This window comes from Salmo trutta, chromosome 32 (genome assembly GCF_901001165.1).
Source record: "Salmo trutta chromosome 32, fSalTru1.1, whole genome shotgun sequence".
Classification (NCBI taxonomy): domain Eukaryota; kingdom Metazoa; phylum Chordata; class Actinopteri; order Salmoniformes; family Salmonidae; genus Salmo; species Salmo trutta.
Window position 1 is genome coordinate 37,271,699 of NC_042988.1, and position 20,651 is coordinate 37,292,349.

The window sequence follows — 20,651 nt, forward strand, 5'->3', positions numbered from 1 at the left end:
CTATGTTGAAGGCATATTTTTATACACAAACCATTCTGATGAAATAAATCCTTGGCCTGCTTTAGAGGTGACCTCATTTGGCCTGGTGTACTAGTTTGATGCTGTTCCCTATTTTCAGGATACATCGCATTTCTTAACACAAGAGGTTCAATTTGGGACCTCCTGCCCTCTCAGTAAAGGTGACTGGCATGAATGACACTGTCAACCTAGTTTCTGTGTGGTCCATTGTAGGTTGGTGCGGTGGGGTGGCAGGCAAGAGGAGGGACGGCGCCTTCGGTCACTTTCTTTAAAGGAGTTTCAGTATTTGTCTTCTACTGGACAGAGGACAGAGAGTAGGAAAGATGGGAAGCGAGTGTGTCGCACAGGGCTGGGAATTGCCAGAGACCTTCGTGATACAATATTATCACCATACTTAGGTGCCGATACGAGATGTTTTGCGATTTTCACAATTCTGTATGTATTGCAATTCGATACTGTGATTTTATTGTGTTTTGATGCTCCAAAAATATTGCTCCCCATTTGTCTTCTGCAGAGGGACAAGGGAGAGCCATGAGAAAACGAGGTTTGATCAGTCATGGAAATAAAAGTGCTGAAAACACTGGTGTTTTGGTGCAAGTACAGCCAACTAGCGCAAAAATAATATTGCGATATAGTCAAAACGATAAGATATATCATAAAAAAATAGTATCCCGATATGTAGCTGTATGGACCCCGCCCATCACTAATGTCACAGGCAGCAGGTGACATTTGAACCCATGCTGACACTGGTAGGTGTATGTTCTGTAGGTGGTAACACATCAAGCTAGACCACCAAGGCCACTTGGTTCTTTCTTTTGTCTTTAGGCAGAGGTGTACAGTCAATTCCAGGTGGGGGGTATTTCATTGTCTGTCTGACATGTACTGAAACGTATGAACTTGATATACTCTTCACTCCTTGTGGACCACTGCGATAACAACGCCATGTACTGAATATACTGGAAGTCTTCTTCTAATTGGCATCTCCAGACAGTTTATTCAATCATGAGAAGGGATTGAACAGAAGCAAATCCATTTCCATCCACATCAATTGAAATTGTCTCGTCAGGACTGACCAGTTACGGAGCTCTTCAATGCCGCTTGACGGTCAGATGTTATGCCAGTCATGCATTTGACCAAGCAGTCCGCTGCCTCGTATTGCTTCTAGTTGGAGGGGTGTGTACTTATGGAGAGATTTGAGGAAAAGGAATGCAAACCTTTTGGGATCTGAAAAAAGTAGGCTGACTGGTTTCTGCTCTGAAGACAGGCCCTGCTGCAAGCTGTGTCAACAGACGATACCATTAAAACCACATCCTTTTCTGTCCAAAGCAAAATCTGCGCCAGCTTTGACATCACAACAGCTCCTTATGTACTCAGGGTTTGGCTGGGCTGTTTGTTTATCACGCGGATAGGTTGGCTAACGGTTGTTCATTCTACTAAGTGAGATGATATTTCCATGCTTTTGAAGTCCTGAGTGGATAGCTAACGCAGACGAGTGCTTGAATTGGGCCAGTGTTCAACAGGCTTACCAGCACTTTACCATAATTTAACTGCTTGACTATCGACACCTCTAGGTTAGTCGCTGTAAAACATGAATACCGGCATTGTGAAATTAAAGCGGACCGGCACCTTTTTCATTCTACTTCAAGCACTGGTGCAGTCTGTCCTGTGTAGTATGGTAAGACAGGACGGTTGAGGACTGATGCAGTCTGTCCTGTGTAGTATGGTAAGACAGGACGGTTGAGGACCGATGCAGTCTGTCCTGTGTAGTATGGTAAGACAGGACGGTTGAGGACCGATGCAGTCTGTCCTGTGTAGTATGGTAAGACAGGACGGTTGAGGACTGATGCAGTCTGTCCTGTGCAGTATGGTAAGACAGGACGGTTGAGGACTGATGCAGTCTGTCCTGTGCAGTATGGTAAGACAGGACGGTTGAGGACTGATGCAGTCTGTCCTGTGTAGTATGGTAAGACAGGACGGTTGAGGACCGATGCAGTCTGTCCTGTGTAGTATGGTAAGACAGGACGGTTGAGGACCGATGCAGTCTGTCCTGTGTAGTATGGTAAGACAGGATGGTTGAGGACTGATGCAGTCTGTCCTGTGCAGTATGGTAAGACAGGACGGTTGAGGACCGATGCAGTCTGTCCTGTGTAGTATGGTAAGACAGGACGGTTGAGGACCGATGCAGTCTGTCCTGTGTAGTATGGTAAGACAGGACGGTTGAGGACTGATGCAGTCTGTCCTGTGCAGTATGGTAAGACAGGACGGTTGAGGACTGATGCAGTTTGTCCTGTGCAGTATGGTAAGACAGGACGGTTGAGGACTGATGCAGTCTGTCCTGTGTAGTATGGTAAGACAGGACGGTTGAGGACCGATGCAGTCTGTCCTGTGCAGTATGGTAAGACAGGACGGTTGAGGACCGATGCAGTCTGTCCTGTGCAGTATGGTAAGACAGGACGGTTGAGGACCGATGCAGTCTGTCCTGTGTAGTATGGTAAGACAGGACGGTTGAGGACCGATGCAGTCTGTCCTGTGCAGTATGGTAAGACAGGACGGTTGAGGACCGATGCAGTCTGTCCTGTGTAGTATGGTAAGACAGGACGGTTGAGGACCGATGCAGTCTGTCCTGTGCAGTATGGTAAGACAGGACGGTTGAGGACCGATGCAGTTTGTCCTGTGCAGTATGGTAAGACAGGACGGTTGAGGACCGATGCAGTCTGTCCTGTGTAGTATGGTAAGACAGGACGGTTGAGGACCGATGCAGTCTGTCCTGTGTAGTATGGTAAGACAGGACGGTTGAGGACCGATGCAGTCTGTCCTGTGCAGTATGGTAAGACAGGACGGCTGAGGACCGATGCAGTCTGTCCTGTGTAGTATGGTAAGACAGGACGGTTGAGGACCGATGCAGTCTGTCCTGTGTAGTATGGTAAGACAGGACGGTTGAGGACTGATGCAGTCTGTCCTGTGCAGTATGGTAAGACAGGACGGTTGAGGACTGATGCAGTCTGTCCTGTGTAGTATGGTAAGACAGGACGGTTGAGGACTGATGCAGTCTGTCCTGTGCAGTATGGTAAGACAGGACGGTTGAGGACTGATGCAGTTTGTCCTGTGCAGTATGGTAAGACAGGACGGTTGAGGACTGATGCAGTCTGTCCTGTGTAGTATGGTAAGACAGGACGGTTGAGGACTGATGCAGTCTGTCCTGTGCAGTATGGTAAGACAGGACGGTTGAGGACCGATGCAGTCTGTCCTGTGCAGTATGGTAAGACAGGACGGTTGAGGACTGATGCAGTCTGTCCTGTGCAGTATGGTAAGACAGGACGGTTGAGGGTCTTTGGCAGCACTACAACATGAGCAGCTATACTTGACGTTTCAGAGAAATGTACCATGAAACAGATTGCTGTTTCAGTTAGTGAAGAGGTGTGACGACATGCAACACACAATTCCCTGGGGACAGTTCCTGTTGAGTTTATGGACAACCATTTGAAGCTAAGAGATTTCATTCCTAGTAGATTCTCCAAAATGATTGAGGGACACAATGGGGAACACTTGATGTGAGAGCTAATTGTTTGGTTTGAGTGGATTGATGAATTTGGCATTGCTGCGGAGGGAGCAAGCTCAGTTGGTAGAGAATGGCAACATCAGGATAGTGGGTTCGATTACCAGAACCACCCATACGTAATAAATGTATGGGTACATGACTGAATCGCTTTGAATCTGCTAAATGGTATACTGTATATGGAATGAGGATTAGATTGGATAAAAGCGTCTGCTAAATGGTAACTGTATATGGAATGAGGATTAGATTGGATAAAAGCATCTGCTAAATGGTAATTTACTGTCTTTCTTTTGATTTGACTTAATCATTTTAGCTCCTAGTGGAGCAAAGAGCCTCAACAGTGTATCTCCAGCAAACCCAGTTCAGAGCAGTTTTCTTAACTTCATTCCAGGTGAATCCTAGTTCCTACCCTCTTCATCCCTTCTTCATTGGTTCTTCTCAATGTCTTCCTCGATGTCCAACCCTGTGGATCCCACTCCAGTGCCTGTCTTGTTAGTCTTTAGAGGGCAGGAATAGAGGGCAGGAATTGTCGGCCACTGACTGACCACTGTGTTCAGAATGAAAACAGGCAGCAGGACTGGCTGAACCAGAATCCTTCTTCTCTACAATTAAATGACATGCATGGACATTTTTCCCATCTGCATATTGTTATGAAAGGTTTGTTGATGACCAAGCAACTATCCCAACTAGTCTGTTTGTTGTTTGTGAAAGAGGACAATTAGAAAGTACACTCTGTTCCACAACATCTCCTGATCTTGTGCCAGCCTGCCAGATAATTTTTCTTGTCTTTTTCACAGCCTTTGGCCATCTTGTTTTCAGGTAACATTGTAATTTCCTATAATGATTTTATCTATGGTCAACTGTTTTCAGGTAACATTGTCATTTCCTATAATGATTTTATCTATGGTCAACTGTTTTCAGGTAACATTGTCATTTCCTATAATGATTTTATCTATGGTCAACTGTTTCCAGTTAACATTGTCATTTCCTACAATGATTTTATCTTGAGACCGAGAACAAATCAACTTATGTGCAACTCGGGTTAGAATTGGACACACACCACACACTCCATGTTAGTCATAATCATCATTCAGTGGACTCTCCCAGGTTTCACCTCTGCACGGTGGAGTTGCGTAGTAGTCTGGGAAAGTTACTAGGATGAGTCATTTAGCCTTCCCATAGATTAGAAATGAACTTGAAATGGAACGTTTTTTGGAAATGCTGTTTTACAATGTAACACTGAATAGGTAACTGGAATGTTAAAACAGATGTCAGATTGTTCCAGAGCCATAATTGAGTGATCCCTTTGTGTTACTTTTTTTGAATGATTGTCTCACCATTTTAATCAATGAGTTCTAACTTTTTAACTACTTGTAAAATGTTTAATTGACTGTCAACAATTAATTTGATTATAAATCCGTAACCTTATTGTAAAGTGTTACCCTTTAATTCAGTTTACGGGGGGGGGGGCAGTCAGAGTGAACAAGAAGGAGTTGTAGGTAATACATTACATTTACATTTTAGTCATTTAGCAGACGCTCTTATCCAGAGCGACTTACAGTAGTGAATACATACATTTCATACATTTTTTTCCCGTACTGGTCCCCCATGGGAATCGAACCCACAACCCTGGCGTTGCAAACACCATGCTCTACCAACTGAGCCACAGGGAAGTTGTTTTATGATGAGCCACTTCCTGGTATATCTACCCTCTTTGAACATCTGTCAACAGGCTTTATCAAGGACTTGTTTAAGTCATATTTTTTGAGTGCCCTTTTCAGTGTCCATCCATACTGTGTTGCCTGTATCCCCCCTCCTTTCCAGCATGGTTCCAGTCACTATGATAGATGTGTAGTCCGGTCAGTTGAGCTTGGCTCAGTAGTTTGATAATGGTACCTCATTTCGGCTCACCTTGGGGGCCAGGCAGAGCATGGTGTTTGTTGACTACACAGTGTACACTGTTGTTATGGCACAGGGCCAATGAGAGCAGACTGTGTAACATGCATCACATCTCCCATCCAATTACACTGATGTAGTGTGTCAACCAATAAAATAAACATAAAACCACACATAAAACCACTGTAAGACTTCCAATAGCAGCCCCACTGTTCCAGCAGCTCTATAGTGTAATGAATGTGATGGATGGCTACTGGTAACCATCCGGTCATTCAGACAGGAAGTGCGCTTTTATCCCCGCTGTTAGACATAAATGTGGCAGCTAGAGGTTAAACCATTTGGATTTAAAGCTGAGGAAGATTAAATGTATTAGTTTGTTTCTGGACTTTCTCAGTTAATTCTTCGTAGGTTTGGTGATTGGAAAATCGGATGGTGTTAGAAGTTGGAATTTGGAAATGGTAGGACTCATGATCTGCTCAGGTTCAATGGAGAGGGAGATTACATGTCACAATCCAATCATGTTAGTGTATTTTCAAGAGGAAATACCAAATTGAGAAAATGATATTACATGAAGAGAGTACTGTATTAGCCATGTACACAGAACCCAGCTCTCATTTCCAAGAGCAGACTAGTTTCACAGTACATTTCAGACCGACAGCATTGTCCACCAATCCAAGTGACGAAGCACAACTGTGTCACTCCACAGTCCAGTCAGTCAATATATCCTTGCTTGGTGCCTTTGGAACATTCCACCTGACTTACTTTACCATAGGAGGGAAGCAGAAGTGTCCGGTGTCTGATTCCTGCTCAGCCAGTGAGGATTCTTTCTGCACACTCCGGTCAAGGGGATGACCACCAATCCCCATGGACCTGGAGGAGCAGGAGGCTGTCCCTACACTGGTTGTCCATGGGGCTGTAACACTAGCAACGGTGTGTTTCAGAATGGCAGAGTGTGGAACACAGAGGGAAAGAGGGAGTGTGTGTGCGTGAGTCGATCATTCTGAAAGGATCACTCAGTGCAGTACTGTGGGGTCCCCTGGGCATGTTTGGTGTCGTGTGTGTGTGTGGCCTCAGAGAAAAGGTGCTCTGTTCCGTCTGAGACTGTTTGTAGACTATAGTGAGACTCTGTGCAGACAGTTGTGTAAAGTACATAAGTAACAATACTTTAAAGTAATACTTATGTAGTTTTCTTTGTTGTCTGTACTTTACTTTACTATTTATATTTTTGACTACTTTTACTTTTACTTCACTACATTCCTAAAGAAAATAATGTACTTTTTACTCAAGTAGTGTTTTACTTGGTGACTTTCACTTTTACTTGAGTCATTTTCTTTTAAGGTATCTTTACTTTTACTCAAGTATGACAATTTGGTACTTTTTCCACCACTGTGTGTAGACTATAGTGAGACTGTGTGTAGACCTTACCCACTGGGCCCAGATGTGAATTCAATCTCTATTCCACGTTGGTTCAATGTAATTTCATTGAAGGGACGTGGAAACCACGTTGATTTTAACAGTGTGTGCCCAGTGGTTAGAGTCTGTATGACTGCAAGGGCTGCCCTCTCAGAGCTGTTCTGATGCACACAGCAAACCATGCAGCCTGGGTAGAGTTTAGTGCTTTTTCCTGGCTAGTTGACTCTTCTCCCTCTCTGTCGATCCTGTTGACGTCTCTCTCTCTCTCGCCCTGTCTCTCTCTCGCCCTGTCTCTCTCTCCCCCTGTCTCTCTCTCCCCCTGTCTCTCTCTCTCTCCCCTGTCTCTCTCTCTCTCCCCCTGTCTTTCTCTCTCTTCCCCTGTCTCTCTCTCTCCCCCTGTCTCTCTCTCTCTCCCCGTCTCTCTCTTCCCCTGTCTCTCTCTCTCTTCCCCTGTCTCTCTCTCTCTTCCCCTGTCTCTCTCTCTCCCCCTGTCTCTCTCTCTCTCCCCGTCTCTCTCTCTCTTCCCCTGTCTCTCTCTCTCTCCCCGTCTCTCTCTCTCTTCCCCTGTCTCTCTCTCTCTTCCCCTGTCTCTCTCTCCCCCTGTCTCTCTCTCCCCTGTCTCTCTCTCTTCCCCTGTCTCTCTCTTCCCCTGTCTCTCTCTTCCCCTGTCTCTCTCTTCCCCTGTCTCTCTCTTCCCCTGTCTCTCTCTCCCTCTCTCTCTCTGAATGTCAGTGCTAACATATGGTATTGGTATTGCTGGCCTGTCTCTTTCTAAACACATGAAATGTTGATGAGGATGATTCCACAACTGCAGCATGATTGCTATTCCTGCCACTCCTTAACTCTGTTTCCCTGCCTGGAGATATTCTACATTCCTCCATCACTCTCATCATCCTATCTCCTAGTATTTTCTCTCTCTCTCTTTCTCTTTTGTCCCTCCCTCTCCGTTCTCCCTGTCAACAGTTTGACTCTGTAAAACCTTAAAAGGAAATGTTATTCTCGGTCCGTATTGTAATCCAATTAAGGCACATGCTTCGTACTTCTTAGACAAAGTATAAATTCCCTAAAAGACTGGTCTTAGCCGTACCTGCGGTCGCCACCTTGGGAAATTGGACGACTGAACTCAAAGTAAACATCTGTTTAACATTAGTCTCCAGTCTGATTCACAGCTGAAGGCAGCTAGGGCTGGACTGCACTGAGGTGAACCTCATCTTTCATTCATAGCAGCGTTTTCCACACTGCCCTTTGTTTGTTGCTAGGCAGTGGTACAATTATGGTTTTAGAAACCAATAGAAGAGATGTTCATATTAAAGGGATATTACACTCTAAAGTCAAAGTTTGTCAGATGTATTTTTTTATCTCAAAAGTAATCTTGTGTTGAGGAAAGTCCACCTCCCAGGCTATGTATTGTGTAGATCCATAAATACACATCCCAGGCTATGTATTGTGTAGATCCATAAATACACATCCCAGGCTATGTATTGTGTAGATCCATAAATACACATCCCAGGCTATGTATTGTGTAGATCCATAAATACACATCCCAGGCTATGTATTGTGTAGATCCATAAATACACATCCCAGGCTATGTATTGTGTAGATCCATAAATACACATCCCAGGCTATGTATTGTTTAGATCCATAAATACACATCCCAGGCTATGTGTTGTGTAGATCCATAAATACACATCCCAGGCTATGTGTTGTGTAGATCCATAAATACACATCCCAGGCTATGTATTGTGTAGATCCATAAATACACATCCCAGGCTATGTATTGTGTAGATCCATAAATACACATCCCAGGCTATGTATTGTGTAGATCCATAAATACACATCCCAGGCTATGTATTGTTTAGATCCATAAATACACATCCCAGGCTATGTGTTGTGTAGATCCATAAATACACATCCCAGGCTATGTGTTGTGTAGATCCATAAATACACATCCCAGGCTATGTATTGTTTAGATCCATAAATACACATCACAGGCTATATATTGTGTAGATACAGCTACATGCCACAATCCCTAATGAACGGAAAGATGAGCACCATATAATTTCCATATTTGTGGTGCTTATCTTTTTAATTCATTTTTTCATTGAGGCATAGTTGGCTCTGCACAACCGATGGCAGGGGATGTGGAGCCATCTTGAGGTCTGTAAACCTCTGACAAACTCTGACAATGGAGTGTAATGTCCCCTTTAAGTAGCTGGTACAGCTGTTAGTAAAAACCCATTCTACTGTAGTTTCATTAGATCAGGATGTCTGCAAAACAAAAACAAACTGTAATTCCAGTGATAAAGCAACACAAGTACATCTATGTGGTGTACTGGTCCTAATGATGATAGACAGCAGTGGAATAGAGGGAACTTAACATCGTTACAGAGGAAGTTCATCTGTTTGGCAAGGACCATGTTTTTCCACTCCAACCTTTCTGCCTATTTCTTCCCTACTTGTCCAACAACAAATCCTTTAAAAATCTCCTGAATCAGACTGAAATGAGGAGAAAGAAGAAAAGAGAGGCTGGTTTGTGTCGCTGTCAGCACCTTCTACCCAGACTGATGGGCGGAGGGCTCGGGAGGAGGGGCCTGGGCCCAACAGTGTGTGACAACGTCTAGTGTGTGACTGATTTCCTGTGCACATGCGTGCATTCTGGTTACATTTTCCAAAAGATTGCTGACTAGCTTCCTCAGAGCAGGCCAGGCACATTCCTCTCTCAGATTACAGCTGATGAAACGCTCATGTGCCTCAGTCTTCCTACCAGCACCTGGTTGGCACCTGAACATCTGCAGACCAGACAGGGTAGCATAGTTAAACCAGGCGTGTTGAATTAAAGGCAGGGCAGTATAGTTAAACCAGGCGTGTTGAATTAAAGACAGGGCAGCATAGTTAAACCAGGCGTGTTGAATTAAAGGCAGGGCAGCATAGTTAAACCAGGCGTGTTGAATTAAAGGCAGGGCAGCGTAGTTAAACCAGGCGTGTTGAATTAAAGGCAGGGCAGCATAGTTAAACCAGGCGTGTTGAATTAAAGACAGGGCAGCATAGTTAAACCAGACGGGTTGAATTAAAGGCAGGGCAGCATAGTTAAACCAGGCGTGTTGAATTAAAGGCAGGGCAGCATAGTTAAACCAGGCGTGTTGAATTAAAGGCAGGGCAGCATAGTTAAACCAGGCGTGTTGAATTAAAGGCAGGGCAGCATAGTTAAACCAGACGGGTTGAATTAAAGACAGGGCAGCATAGTTAAACCAGGCGTGTTGAATTAAAGGCAGGGCAGCATAGTTAAACCAGGCGTGTTGAATTAAAGACAGGGCAGCATAGTTAAACCAGACGGGTTGAATTAAAGACAGGGCAGCATAGTTAAACCAGGCGTGTTGAATTAAAGGCAGGGCAGCATAGTTAAACCAGGCGTGTTGAATTAAAGACAGGGCAGCATAGTTAAACCAGACGGGTTGAATTAAAGGCAGGGCAGCATAGTTAAACCAGGCGTGTTGAATTAAAGACAGGGCAGCATAGTTAAACCAGACGGGTTGAATTAAAGGCAGGGCAGCATAGTTAAACCAGACATGTTGAATTAAAGACAGGGCAGCATAGTTAAACCAGATGGGTTGAATTAAAGACAGGGCAGCATAGTTAAACCAGGCGTGTTGAATTAAAGGCAGGGCAGCATAGTTAAACCAGGCGTGTTGAATTAAAGACAGGGCAGCATAGTTAAACCAGGCGTGTTGAATTAAAGACAGGGCAGCATAGTTAAACCAGGCGTGTTGAATTAAAGGCAGGGCAGCATAGTTAAACCAGGCGTGTTGAATTAAAGACAGGGCAGCATAGTTAAACCAGGTGTGTTGAATTAAAGACAGTGCAGCATAGTTAAACCAGGCGTGTTGAATTAAAGACAGGGCAGCATAGTTAAACCAGACGTGTTGAATTAAAGGAGAAGCAAACGACCAGAGCGAGGAATCTAGGACCAGGAGGAAAAATGGACTTTCATCTGTTTTGGAGCAAACCTAGCCAAAATGTTACACCCAAACAGTCTAAACTTATGCACAGTCTGAACAGACGGTAGAAACGTGGGTCTATAAAGCATTTTACTGTTGTTCTCTTAGATCCCATAACACCCTTAAACCGTCAGTGTCTGACTGACCAGTAAAACGGAAATAGATTATTTCAGTAGAGTTAAACCATGTCTCCCTCTCTTTCACTCTTCTAGTGATCAGGGCAAAGGTGGTTGGAAAGAAAGTGGTTGAGGCTGGTAATGACGTCTATGGTAACACCATCAAGAGGATCAAGTACGACATCAAACAGATCAAGGTATGATCAGCCTTTTCATTAAGTGGTTTCTGCAGTCAGTGACGTTCAGACCTGCATATGGACATGTTTGATATATCCTTCTCTTCCTTTCCTTGTGATTGGATAGATGTTCAAAGGTCCTGACCGGGATATCGACGCCATCTTCACTGCACCCTCCTCAGCCGTTTGTGGCGTTACTCTGGAAACCAACGGCAACAAGGAGTATCTCTTCACAGGTGCGGTTCTCACTATGTTACCAAGATCTGTTGCCAGCACTGGTTCAACTACCAAGAAATGCTTACAGCATTATGGCCACTGACTGCATGCTGTAGGAGAAAACAAGTGCTTTAGAACAATACATTTTTGGTACAACTTCAGGTTTCAATTTATAATAACTTTTTTTAAATAAATGTTTGTGTTTTTAAATTAATGATGTATACCCATTGATTCTTGAAGAATATAGCTTGTAAATTAGTAATGTCCTTAGTTCAACTGTTGTACCCCATCAGAACCCAAAATACAAGCTTGTTTTAATTTGAATCACATGCGTGGTCAGTGTTTGCATCCATAGCTCTGTCTATGAATTTGAGAGTGGTTACGTTTCTTCAGCCCCATCCCTCAGCTTTTCACCAAAACCATGGCAGGGCGTCTGCTTTGTTATTGTTTGAACTGCAGATTTCTAAATGAATCATGACAAATGTTATACATGCTTATGAATTAACCATTTTATAATTCTTATAAATGTTTATACATATTAAAATACTAATTGATTTTAAGTATTTATGTACACTAGTTATAAATAGTTTATGAATGCTTATTCAAGTTATTATAAAGTGTTACCCACTCGAAGAGTTCCAGTGTTCCTGTCTGTATCAGTATGTTTTCTCTATGGGACATTGACTCACTATCTCCTCTCTGTCTGCAGGCAAGCTGGAGACTGATGGAACGATGCATGTTACACTGTGTGACTTTATTGAGTCTTGGGAGGCCATGAGTGCCACACAAAAGAAGAGTTTGACTCAACGCTATGAGAGTGGCTGCAAGTGCAAGGTGTGTGCGGGGGTGTTTGATGGGAATTATAGGAATATTACAGTACACAAGTTTTGTTCAATATTTACACAGCACATTTTCTTAAAGAGTACTCTGATCACATTGGGAAATGCTAGAGAATTGGGGTAATGATCAGTCGGTGTTCTTGATCTTTCTCTCTTTCTGCTCCGATCCACAGATCATCCGCTGCACTTCCATCCCCTGTACGATCAGCGCCCCGGAGGAGTGTCTGTGGACGGACTGGGTGATGGAAAAGAGCCACAGCGGTCCCCAGGCCCAACACTTTGCCTGTATCAATAGGAGCGATGGGTCCTGTGCCTGGTACAGGGGGATAGCACCACCCAAGAAGGAGTTCCTGGATATTGAAGACCCCTAAACTCTACAGGTCATCCACTCACTGTTCAGAGTGACTAAAGATGTCTGCAATTAATACATGGAGAAAACAAAAGTACACAAAGCTACAAATCCAAATAATTATGATTAAATAAATCAGTAAGTAGTTAATAACAATGAATTGCAAGACCCATATTGACTTGTCCAGTTGTGATGTCACATAGAGAGGTCAGGTGACAGGTTGCAGGAAATAGTCAGTATGCAAGAGAGCAACAATCTTGAGAAAACAGCACTTTCTGACCCCCCACCTCTCTAAAAGCGCTTACTGGTCACTTCTTGTACAAGTGCAATAAAAATAAACTACAAATCAAATATAGAGCTTCAAGTATTAATTGATCTTGTGCCGTTCATTTGTCGCTCGCTTTTAAACTGGAACCAAAGGTGTTATTGAAACCCAAAAGGGTGATATCAAAGTGTTGTTGGCCGATGTGGTCGTGTTTCTAAATAGAACATTATTCCTAAAAAATACCATCCTAAAGCCTGGGGCATGTTCAGCTGGGCACAATATTGTAGAACGTTCAGATCGTATGTTATATACATGAAGAACAAACATGTTTCTCTGACATAAAGGAAGGAATCATGTGAGCTCTATTCATGGCATTTCTATCTGCAACATTCAACCTTTGCCTACAACATTCAACACTAGCCTACTGAAAGTAGCCCTGAAGTAGTTTGGGTCGAAACCAGGGCTTCAGTTTTGTAATGTCATTGACCAAATTAAACATGACTCAGATTCAGTGGAGGCTAGTGGGAGGAGCTATAGGAGGATGGACTCATTATAATAGCTGAAATTGAATAAATTGAACGAGTCAAACATCTGGTTTGATACCGTTCCATTTATTCCATTCCAGCCATTACAATGAGCCCGTCCTCCTATAGCTCTTCCCACCAGCCTCCACTGCTCAGATTCTTTCTTCCTTGCTTTATAAGTCTGATAATATTATTCTTGGTGTATATTCTTCAGTGGGATAAATATTCTGTTAATTTTAATGTACTAGACAGGAGTGGTCTAAAAAAAAAGGTGCCACACTGTCTGAAGTCACTGTGTCGTATAACTAGAACTGCTTCATCATTCCTATTATAATATTAACTGGCTTATCTGAGGTCTTACTATAGACAAAACCCTTTGTTGATTTCTCTGCAACGGAGACTAAACCTGGCTGCTTTGGTTCACTATGTTTATATAACTACACTGCACATGCCACACAGTACAGTCTGAAAACAAGGTCATGAATCTTCCAGTTTTTTGTTATGTAAGTATTTTATATTTGTTTAGTTCTGGTATAATTATAATATTTTGCTTTGGTTGTTTTGTATGTCTCTTGGTGTAATGCCTCTGTGTAAGAACATTTTCATTAGAGAAATTGGGAGATTCGTTATACCTTTTTGCAAATTACATGTGTTCTTTGTAAAAAAACACAAACTTTTTTGTGTGTTAATATTCTCGAATTGTGATTGGGGTAAAGGGAATATGTTTGGCACAGTTTTCTGTTCACTTTACAGTACACGTAGTTACTTCACAAACCAGATCAGACCCATATTGTAGCATGCCAAAATCTCCACTGAAAACTTGTAATAGCTCCCCAAGCTATTGCCAAGGTTTTAGCTTAGCGGGCTAACATAGTCTTGTGGTGCATTGGACACCTGGGTTTGAACCCAGCCTGTCAGAGTAGCTTGTTGGGTACCTGTGCTCTGCTTCATCATGACCCATCCTCTACAAGAGGTTCATCTACAATTACTGTTGTATTACTTCAGTAAAAACTGAACACAATGTTGTACTGCTATAATAACTGATCAATCATTTGCCTGCAGAACAGGGATACTGTATCATATAACTCCAAACTTGTATATCCACGTAAAAAATATTCAATTATCCCGTAATGAACATGGTATCAATTCTGTATTAGTAAGTGTCTCTTTATGTAGTACTAGCAGAAAAATAGAATGAAAATGGACGACTCGTGCTAGATCCACATGAGACTGGTGTGTGGAGAAGCAACACAATTTCTTGCATGCATATGACTCCTTGTATCATTCGAACTGTATGGTATCTTCAGACAATGGACAGATGATACAAATAAAAGTTTAGATATACATCTGATGTGTTTATTTACTTGTTCAGCAATTGTGCAGCAGAATTTATTTGACACAATATTTCACCCATTATTATAATTATTATTATTATGCCCATATTTGAGTGGTTAGTCATGCTGAACTTTTATGGTGGTACAATGGCTCCTCCTGCTGACAGATCTATGTGCCTGCCCGTGTTGACTCTATTTGATTACAGAGTGCCCTCCTCTGGAATACACTGGAAATGTACAGTTAATAGTACATTCCACATGAAGAAAGAGGTCAAAATCACGGGATGGAATTAACTTTAGTGTAGGGGTCATTGAAAATGGTAGAGGTCCATTATTGTTTATGTGACAGTTCAAGGCTATGTTAGATTCAAAAGTGTACATTCTTAATTGAGGGCATCTCATATTTGAGAATGGATGTGCACAATAAGTGATTCATATTCTTATTAAAAAAATAATTAAATGGGGGGGGTATGATACATTTATTGCGAAATTAAAAACATGAAATACAGAAAACAAGGAAGGCTTATGTCTTGTGGTGTGCCAGACATGCCATAATAACATGCCATAATTCATGTTGTTACATAACAGCCAAGCACTGTGTTTTCAATTATATCAATCAATGAAATCCTCTGGATTTCCAGCATGTTACCACAGATAGAACAATGAGCCATTTGTTTCACCGGATGTATGAATCTGAACTATCTGTTTGGCGTTTCCACTCACCACCAAATATGATCATGAGAGGAAGCCCAGTGGGACAAGATGGAGCGAGATGGATTTTGGCCGGCTCTGAGCACTTGTTGGCTGCTTTTCCTTCACTTTGCAGTCCAACTCATCCCAAACCATCTCAATTGGGTTGAGGTCGGGTGATTGTGGAGGCCAGGTCATCTGATGCAGCACTCCATCACTCTCCTTCTTGGTCAAATAGCCCTTACACAGCCTGGAGGTATGTTGGGTCATTGTCCTGTTGAAAAAGAAATGATAGTCCCACTAAGAGCAAACCAGATGGGATGGAGTATCGCTGCAGAATGCTGTGGTAGCCATGCTGATTAAGGGTGCCTTGAATTCTAAATAAATCACTGACAGTGTCACCAGCAAAGCACCATCACAACATCACACCTCCTCCTTCATGCATCACGGTGGGAACCACACATGTGGAGATCATCATTTCACCTACGCTGCATCTCACAAATACACAGCGGTTGGAAACAAAAATCTCAAATTTGGACGCATCAGACCAAAGGATAGATTTCCACCAGTCTAATGTCCATTGCTTGTGTTTCTTGGCCCAAGTAAGTCTCTTCTTATTATTGGTGTCCTTTAGTAGTGGTTTCTTTGCAGAAATTCGACCATGAAGGCCTGATTCACGCAGTCTCCTCTGAACAGTTGATGTAGAAACAAGAATGAAAGTTTACAGTGTTTGACAAATAAATATACATACTTTTCATAAAACTTAAATATAACATCGTCAGGCAATTAAGAGATAATGGTGTCTGTTACTTGAACTCTTAAGCATTTATTTGGCCTGTCATTTCTGAGGCTGGTAAGTCTAATGAGCTTATCCTCTGCAGCAGAGGTAACTCTGGGTCTTCCTTTCCTGTGGCGGTCCTCAGTTTCATCATAGCGCTTGAAGGTTTTTGCGACTGCACTTGAAGTAACTTTCAAAGTTGTTGAAATTTTCCGGATTGACTGATCTTCATGTCTGTTGTTTCTCTTTGCTTATTTGAGCTGTTCTTGCCATTATATGGACTTTGTCTCTTACCAAATATGGTTATCTTCTGTATACAACCCCTATCTTGTCACAACACAACTGACTGGCTTAAGAAGGAAATCAATTCCACAAATTAACTTTTAAGAAGACGCACCTGTTAATTGAAATGCATTCCAGGTGACTATCTCATGAAGCTGGTTGAGAGAATGCCAATAGTGTGCAAAGCTGTCATCAAGGCAAAGGGTTGTTACTTTGAAGAATTTCAAATATAACATATTTTTTGATTTGTTTAACACTTTTTTGGTTACTACATGATTCCATGTGTTATTTCATAGTTTTGATATCTTCATTATTATTCTACAATGTAGAAAATAGTAAAAAATAAAGAAAAACCCTTGAATGAGTAGGTGTGTCCAAACTTTTGACTGGTACTGTGTATACTAGGCGGTGTCAGAGGAAGGCCCAAAAAATTGTCAAAGACCTCCAGTCACCCAAGTCATAGACTGTTCTCTCTACTATCGCAAGGCAATGGTTCCGGAGCACCAAGTCTAGGTCCAAAAGGCCCCTTAACAGGTTCTACCCCCAAGCCATAAGACTGCTGAACAATTAACCAAATGGCCACCCAGACTATTTACATTGACCCCCCCAACACACACACACACACACACACACACACACACACACACACACAGTTTTTACACTGCGGCTACTTGCTGTTTATTATCTATGCATAGTCACTACCCCTACCTACATGTACAAATTAACTTGACTAACCTGTGTCCTCACACAATGACTCGGTACCAGAACCCCCTGCATATAGCCTCGTTATTGTTATTTTATTGGGTTACGTTTTATTGTTGGTTAAGGGCTTGTAAGTAAGCATTTCACGGTTCGGTCCACACCTGATGTATTCAGCGCATGTGACAAATACAATTTGATTTGATTTGCTAACCTGCATTTTCATTGGCTTCGCAAATCTGTCAGTCATGCTTGCCCACACCCTCTCAGAATGCAGCATGGGGGAAAGAATGTAACACAATTAGGGAACTGTAGCCAGGCAGAGTGTCTTTATCGCCAAACAGTCGTCGTTTTCGGATGATTGAACTTAAGGTGAGTGTTAGTAATAATATTTAAGAGTGATCAGTCTATCGATCTGTTTTATAACGACTAAACATCTGACGGATATTGTGAGGAGGTTGGGGGGTAGCTAGCTAGCTAACCACATTGCAGCATCGAGACGCCACGTTAGTCGTTAGCAAGGTTGCTAACCAGAAAGCTAGCAGTAAACAGTTAGCTTGCTGATGTTACGTGGTTATTTTGTTAGCTAGCTACCCATTCGGTGACAGTTTTCAGTTGTTACAAATAGATACATGTAACGAATAACGTTAACTATTATCCTTCATCTAAAGCATGTTTGTTTATCGTCTAGCGTAGTAACTAAAGTTAAGTGTTTCCAACTCAGATGCTAGCTAACATTTGCCTCTCGTGACCCACTGTACTCCGCGTGGAGACATTTTGACCAAACCAGGTCCGACTAGCTAGCGACGATAGACGAGCTAGCTAATTACACTGCCTTGGTCAAGTTGGCTAGCTAAATAGCAAGTTAGATACACAGATAAGTACATATTGAACGAGGCCCCATAACAATTAAATAACATTCATGTCACACGAAAAATTGCAATGTATTTGGCTCGCTCTGCAGATTAGTTAACGTTGGATGGCTAAACTAGCTAAAATGTCTAGTATCTAACCTGGCTTGCTTGCTAGCTACTAACTTACTATGTAACGGTAGTAGTTACTGCAGCCAACATGGCTGGCTAGCTAACCTGCTCTGTCTGTAAAATCTTTGCTAGCGACTTCGTCGCCGTGTCTTATTTAGCTAACTAGCAATCTACAAACACATGTTAACTTTGCAGTAGATAACCGTAAGCTAGTGAACTATGGTATTGTTGTACTTAAGGGGGAGAGCGCGAGCTAGTAAACAGTACATTACTGGAATATCTAGGTTAACTTGCTAGCTACACTTCACAATCCTGTGCATACTTGTTTGTAAACACTGGTCAAGTCTGTCAGGGAAATTGGCTAGTTTCCCGACAGAAGTACAGTGTTGAGTGTTTGAAAATATCAATGTCCAGCAATGAGACTCGCTGGGTTTATAGCCGATGTTAAGACTTGAGATTCAGCAACCTCCAAGTCGAAACATATGGACTATTTGGCCTTATAAGAAGGTTTGTGTAAAAAAAAAAAGAAGCAGGTTTGTAATACTAGCTATTTGTGGCTATTTGTGGCAAGTAGCTAATGCTGGGCATACACCACATCGTAACAACTTGGATGTGCTCACATTTACCCATCTCCTAGTCCCAAATCTTTAATTCCCTCAATCTTCAACCCCAGGACTGTGGTGCTCACGATGATTCCTTAGTTGATCCCCCTGCGTTTCTATTGTCGTAGGGGAAAATAACGACACGCAAACGTTGAGCTGCTTTATTAGTGTTGAGATAATGTGCACATTATTATGTGGCGTAACATCCCAAAAGAGATGGGTGCACAGAATATGGATAATAATAAATTATATTTTTTGTTCCTGTCATGGTAGGACGCAATGTAATATTGGTGGAGTTCGTTTTGCATGGCCCGGTGCCCCGGGTGAGTGGAGGTTTTACTTAAAGACCCTTGGAATATTCTTAAATGGGCAAACTCTGCTAAACTGGGGCACCTGACCATGTAAAACGAACCCGTCCATTGAAAAGGCATCCGCCAATCAGTTTTCCATCACCTTGGTCCACACAGTGCGGGTTGTTGTTGCGTTCCTCTTCTCCATCATTGTTTTGGTCTCACATGCTGAGTGCTCATTGGGCATGGACTGCTGCCAATCGCATCGTAGCACTGCTCATACATCAAAATCGTGTGGTGTATGTTCAGCATAACCAGTCTCGTTGTTGTGGTTTATTGCCGTGCATACACTACAGGATTTTGACAAGTTTTTGCCGTCCCAGACACATTTTCATGTTCGGGATGAAATCCTATGAACTTGGGCTAGGATCAGGTCATTGGGACTCGTGTAGTTTGAGTGGGTCAAGGACACACTGATTCTGGCTGTTCCGTTCTCCAGTCCCCCGGTGGGAAGTCCCGATTTAATATTCAAGCACATTTTGGTTGTATCTTGTAGTATGAGTGATAGGACGTGATTGGGCAAGCATGTGAGACCCAAACAATGACGGCAAAGATGAAACCAAGGTTGTCACTAGCTACCACAGCCACAAATGGAAAATTACTCTATTGTAAAAATGTCTGAATACAAAGTGTTTTTTGGTCTTAAGGTTAGTAGTATTAAGGTTTAATATCAGATTTTAAGATGAGAAATTGTAGAAATAGGCGGGATTTACCCATAATTATGACAGATTGGTAGAGCTGTGGAGAGAATGCAGCTGCTTAAATGTTAAGTTTTCACCACCAAATCCCTCGGTAGAATGTAAGTCCATGTCCACGTCTGCCTAACCATTTGAGGGTCTTTATTCTGCCCCTCAGTCTCTCTTTCTGATGTTTTTTGCTAGGGTTGCAAAGGGTTGGAAACTTCCTGGCGAATTTGGGGAATTCATCAAAAAGTTAGCTTATAAAAGTGAACCTTTTTTGTGGGATACATGTAAGGAAATTCTGGTCTTGTGGCATATTTTGGTTAAACTATGCCCAATTTAATGTAATTGCAACCCTCTGCGTTGCGGTCTTCCATCACATGTACAGCTGATTCTCAAGATCTTGCACACTAATGAGATGCTATTGAGCCCACACTACTACACTGTCTGAGCCAAGGACTACATGCTTTCTGTTAAGTTTTGATTACAATACTGGGTGGGGTGAATATATTTTATGACATACATAATTTTTTGTTAACTAGTAAATAGTAGCCTACAGCAAAGTGTTTAAATCATTTCTAACTTGTGAACAATTTCTGCTAGTTAGTTTTAGCTTGCTTGAGTCTACTGAGTGTTAATTCACCTGTTTCCATACGTTTCATTTTAAAACATTTATCTTACAAAGGAGTTTAATCTAAATGCTTAGCTAGTTATCTGTACATGGAATTGTATTCGTTTTTTTTTTACAACTTTTTTTTAATAATCTTGACTAGAAAATGCCACGGGCACTATCTGATGTGTGGAGACATTTCACTGCCGCTAATGTAGAAGGAAAAGCTGTGCACATTTGCAAATAATGTGCCAAATCACATGTGAAGAATGCAACAAAG

At 42.3% G+C, this 20,651-nt stretch overlaps 2 protein-coding genes across 4 annotated transcripts in view; both read left to right on the top strand.

The window, feature by feature from the left end:
• The window catches only part of LOC115171822 (metalloproteinase inhibitor 2-like), a 36,369-nt gene extending 21,660 nt beyond the window's left edge, over positions 1–14,709 (top strand). Inside the window, exons 2-5 of the mRNA XM_029728993.1 lie at positions 11,091–11,191; positions 11,298–11,406; positions 12,096–12,220; positions 12,399–14,709. Of these exons, the coding sequence (XP_029584853.1) occupies positions 11,091–11,191; positions 11,298–11,406; positions 12,096–12,220; positions 12,399–12,596 (533 nt within the window). The 3' untranslated portion in view covers positions 12,597–14,709. The remainder of the gene's footprint in view (positions 1–11,090; positions 11,192–11,297; positions 11,407–12,095; positions 12,221–12,398) is intronic.
• A 2,698-nt stretch (positions 14,710–17,407) lies between these two features.
• The window catches only part of LOC115171820 (ubiquitin carboxyl-terminal hydrolase 36-like), a 34,428-nt gene continuing 31,184 nt past the window's right edge, over positions 17,408–20,651 (top strand). For all 3 annotated transcript variants that reach the window (XM_029728983.1, XM_029728984.1, XM_029728985.1), the window contains exon 1: positions 17,408–17,518. The gene's annotated coding sequence lies outside the window, so the exon portion shown is untranslated. The remainder of the gene's footprint in view (positions 17,519–20,651) is intronic.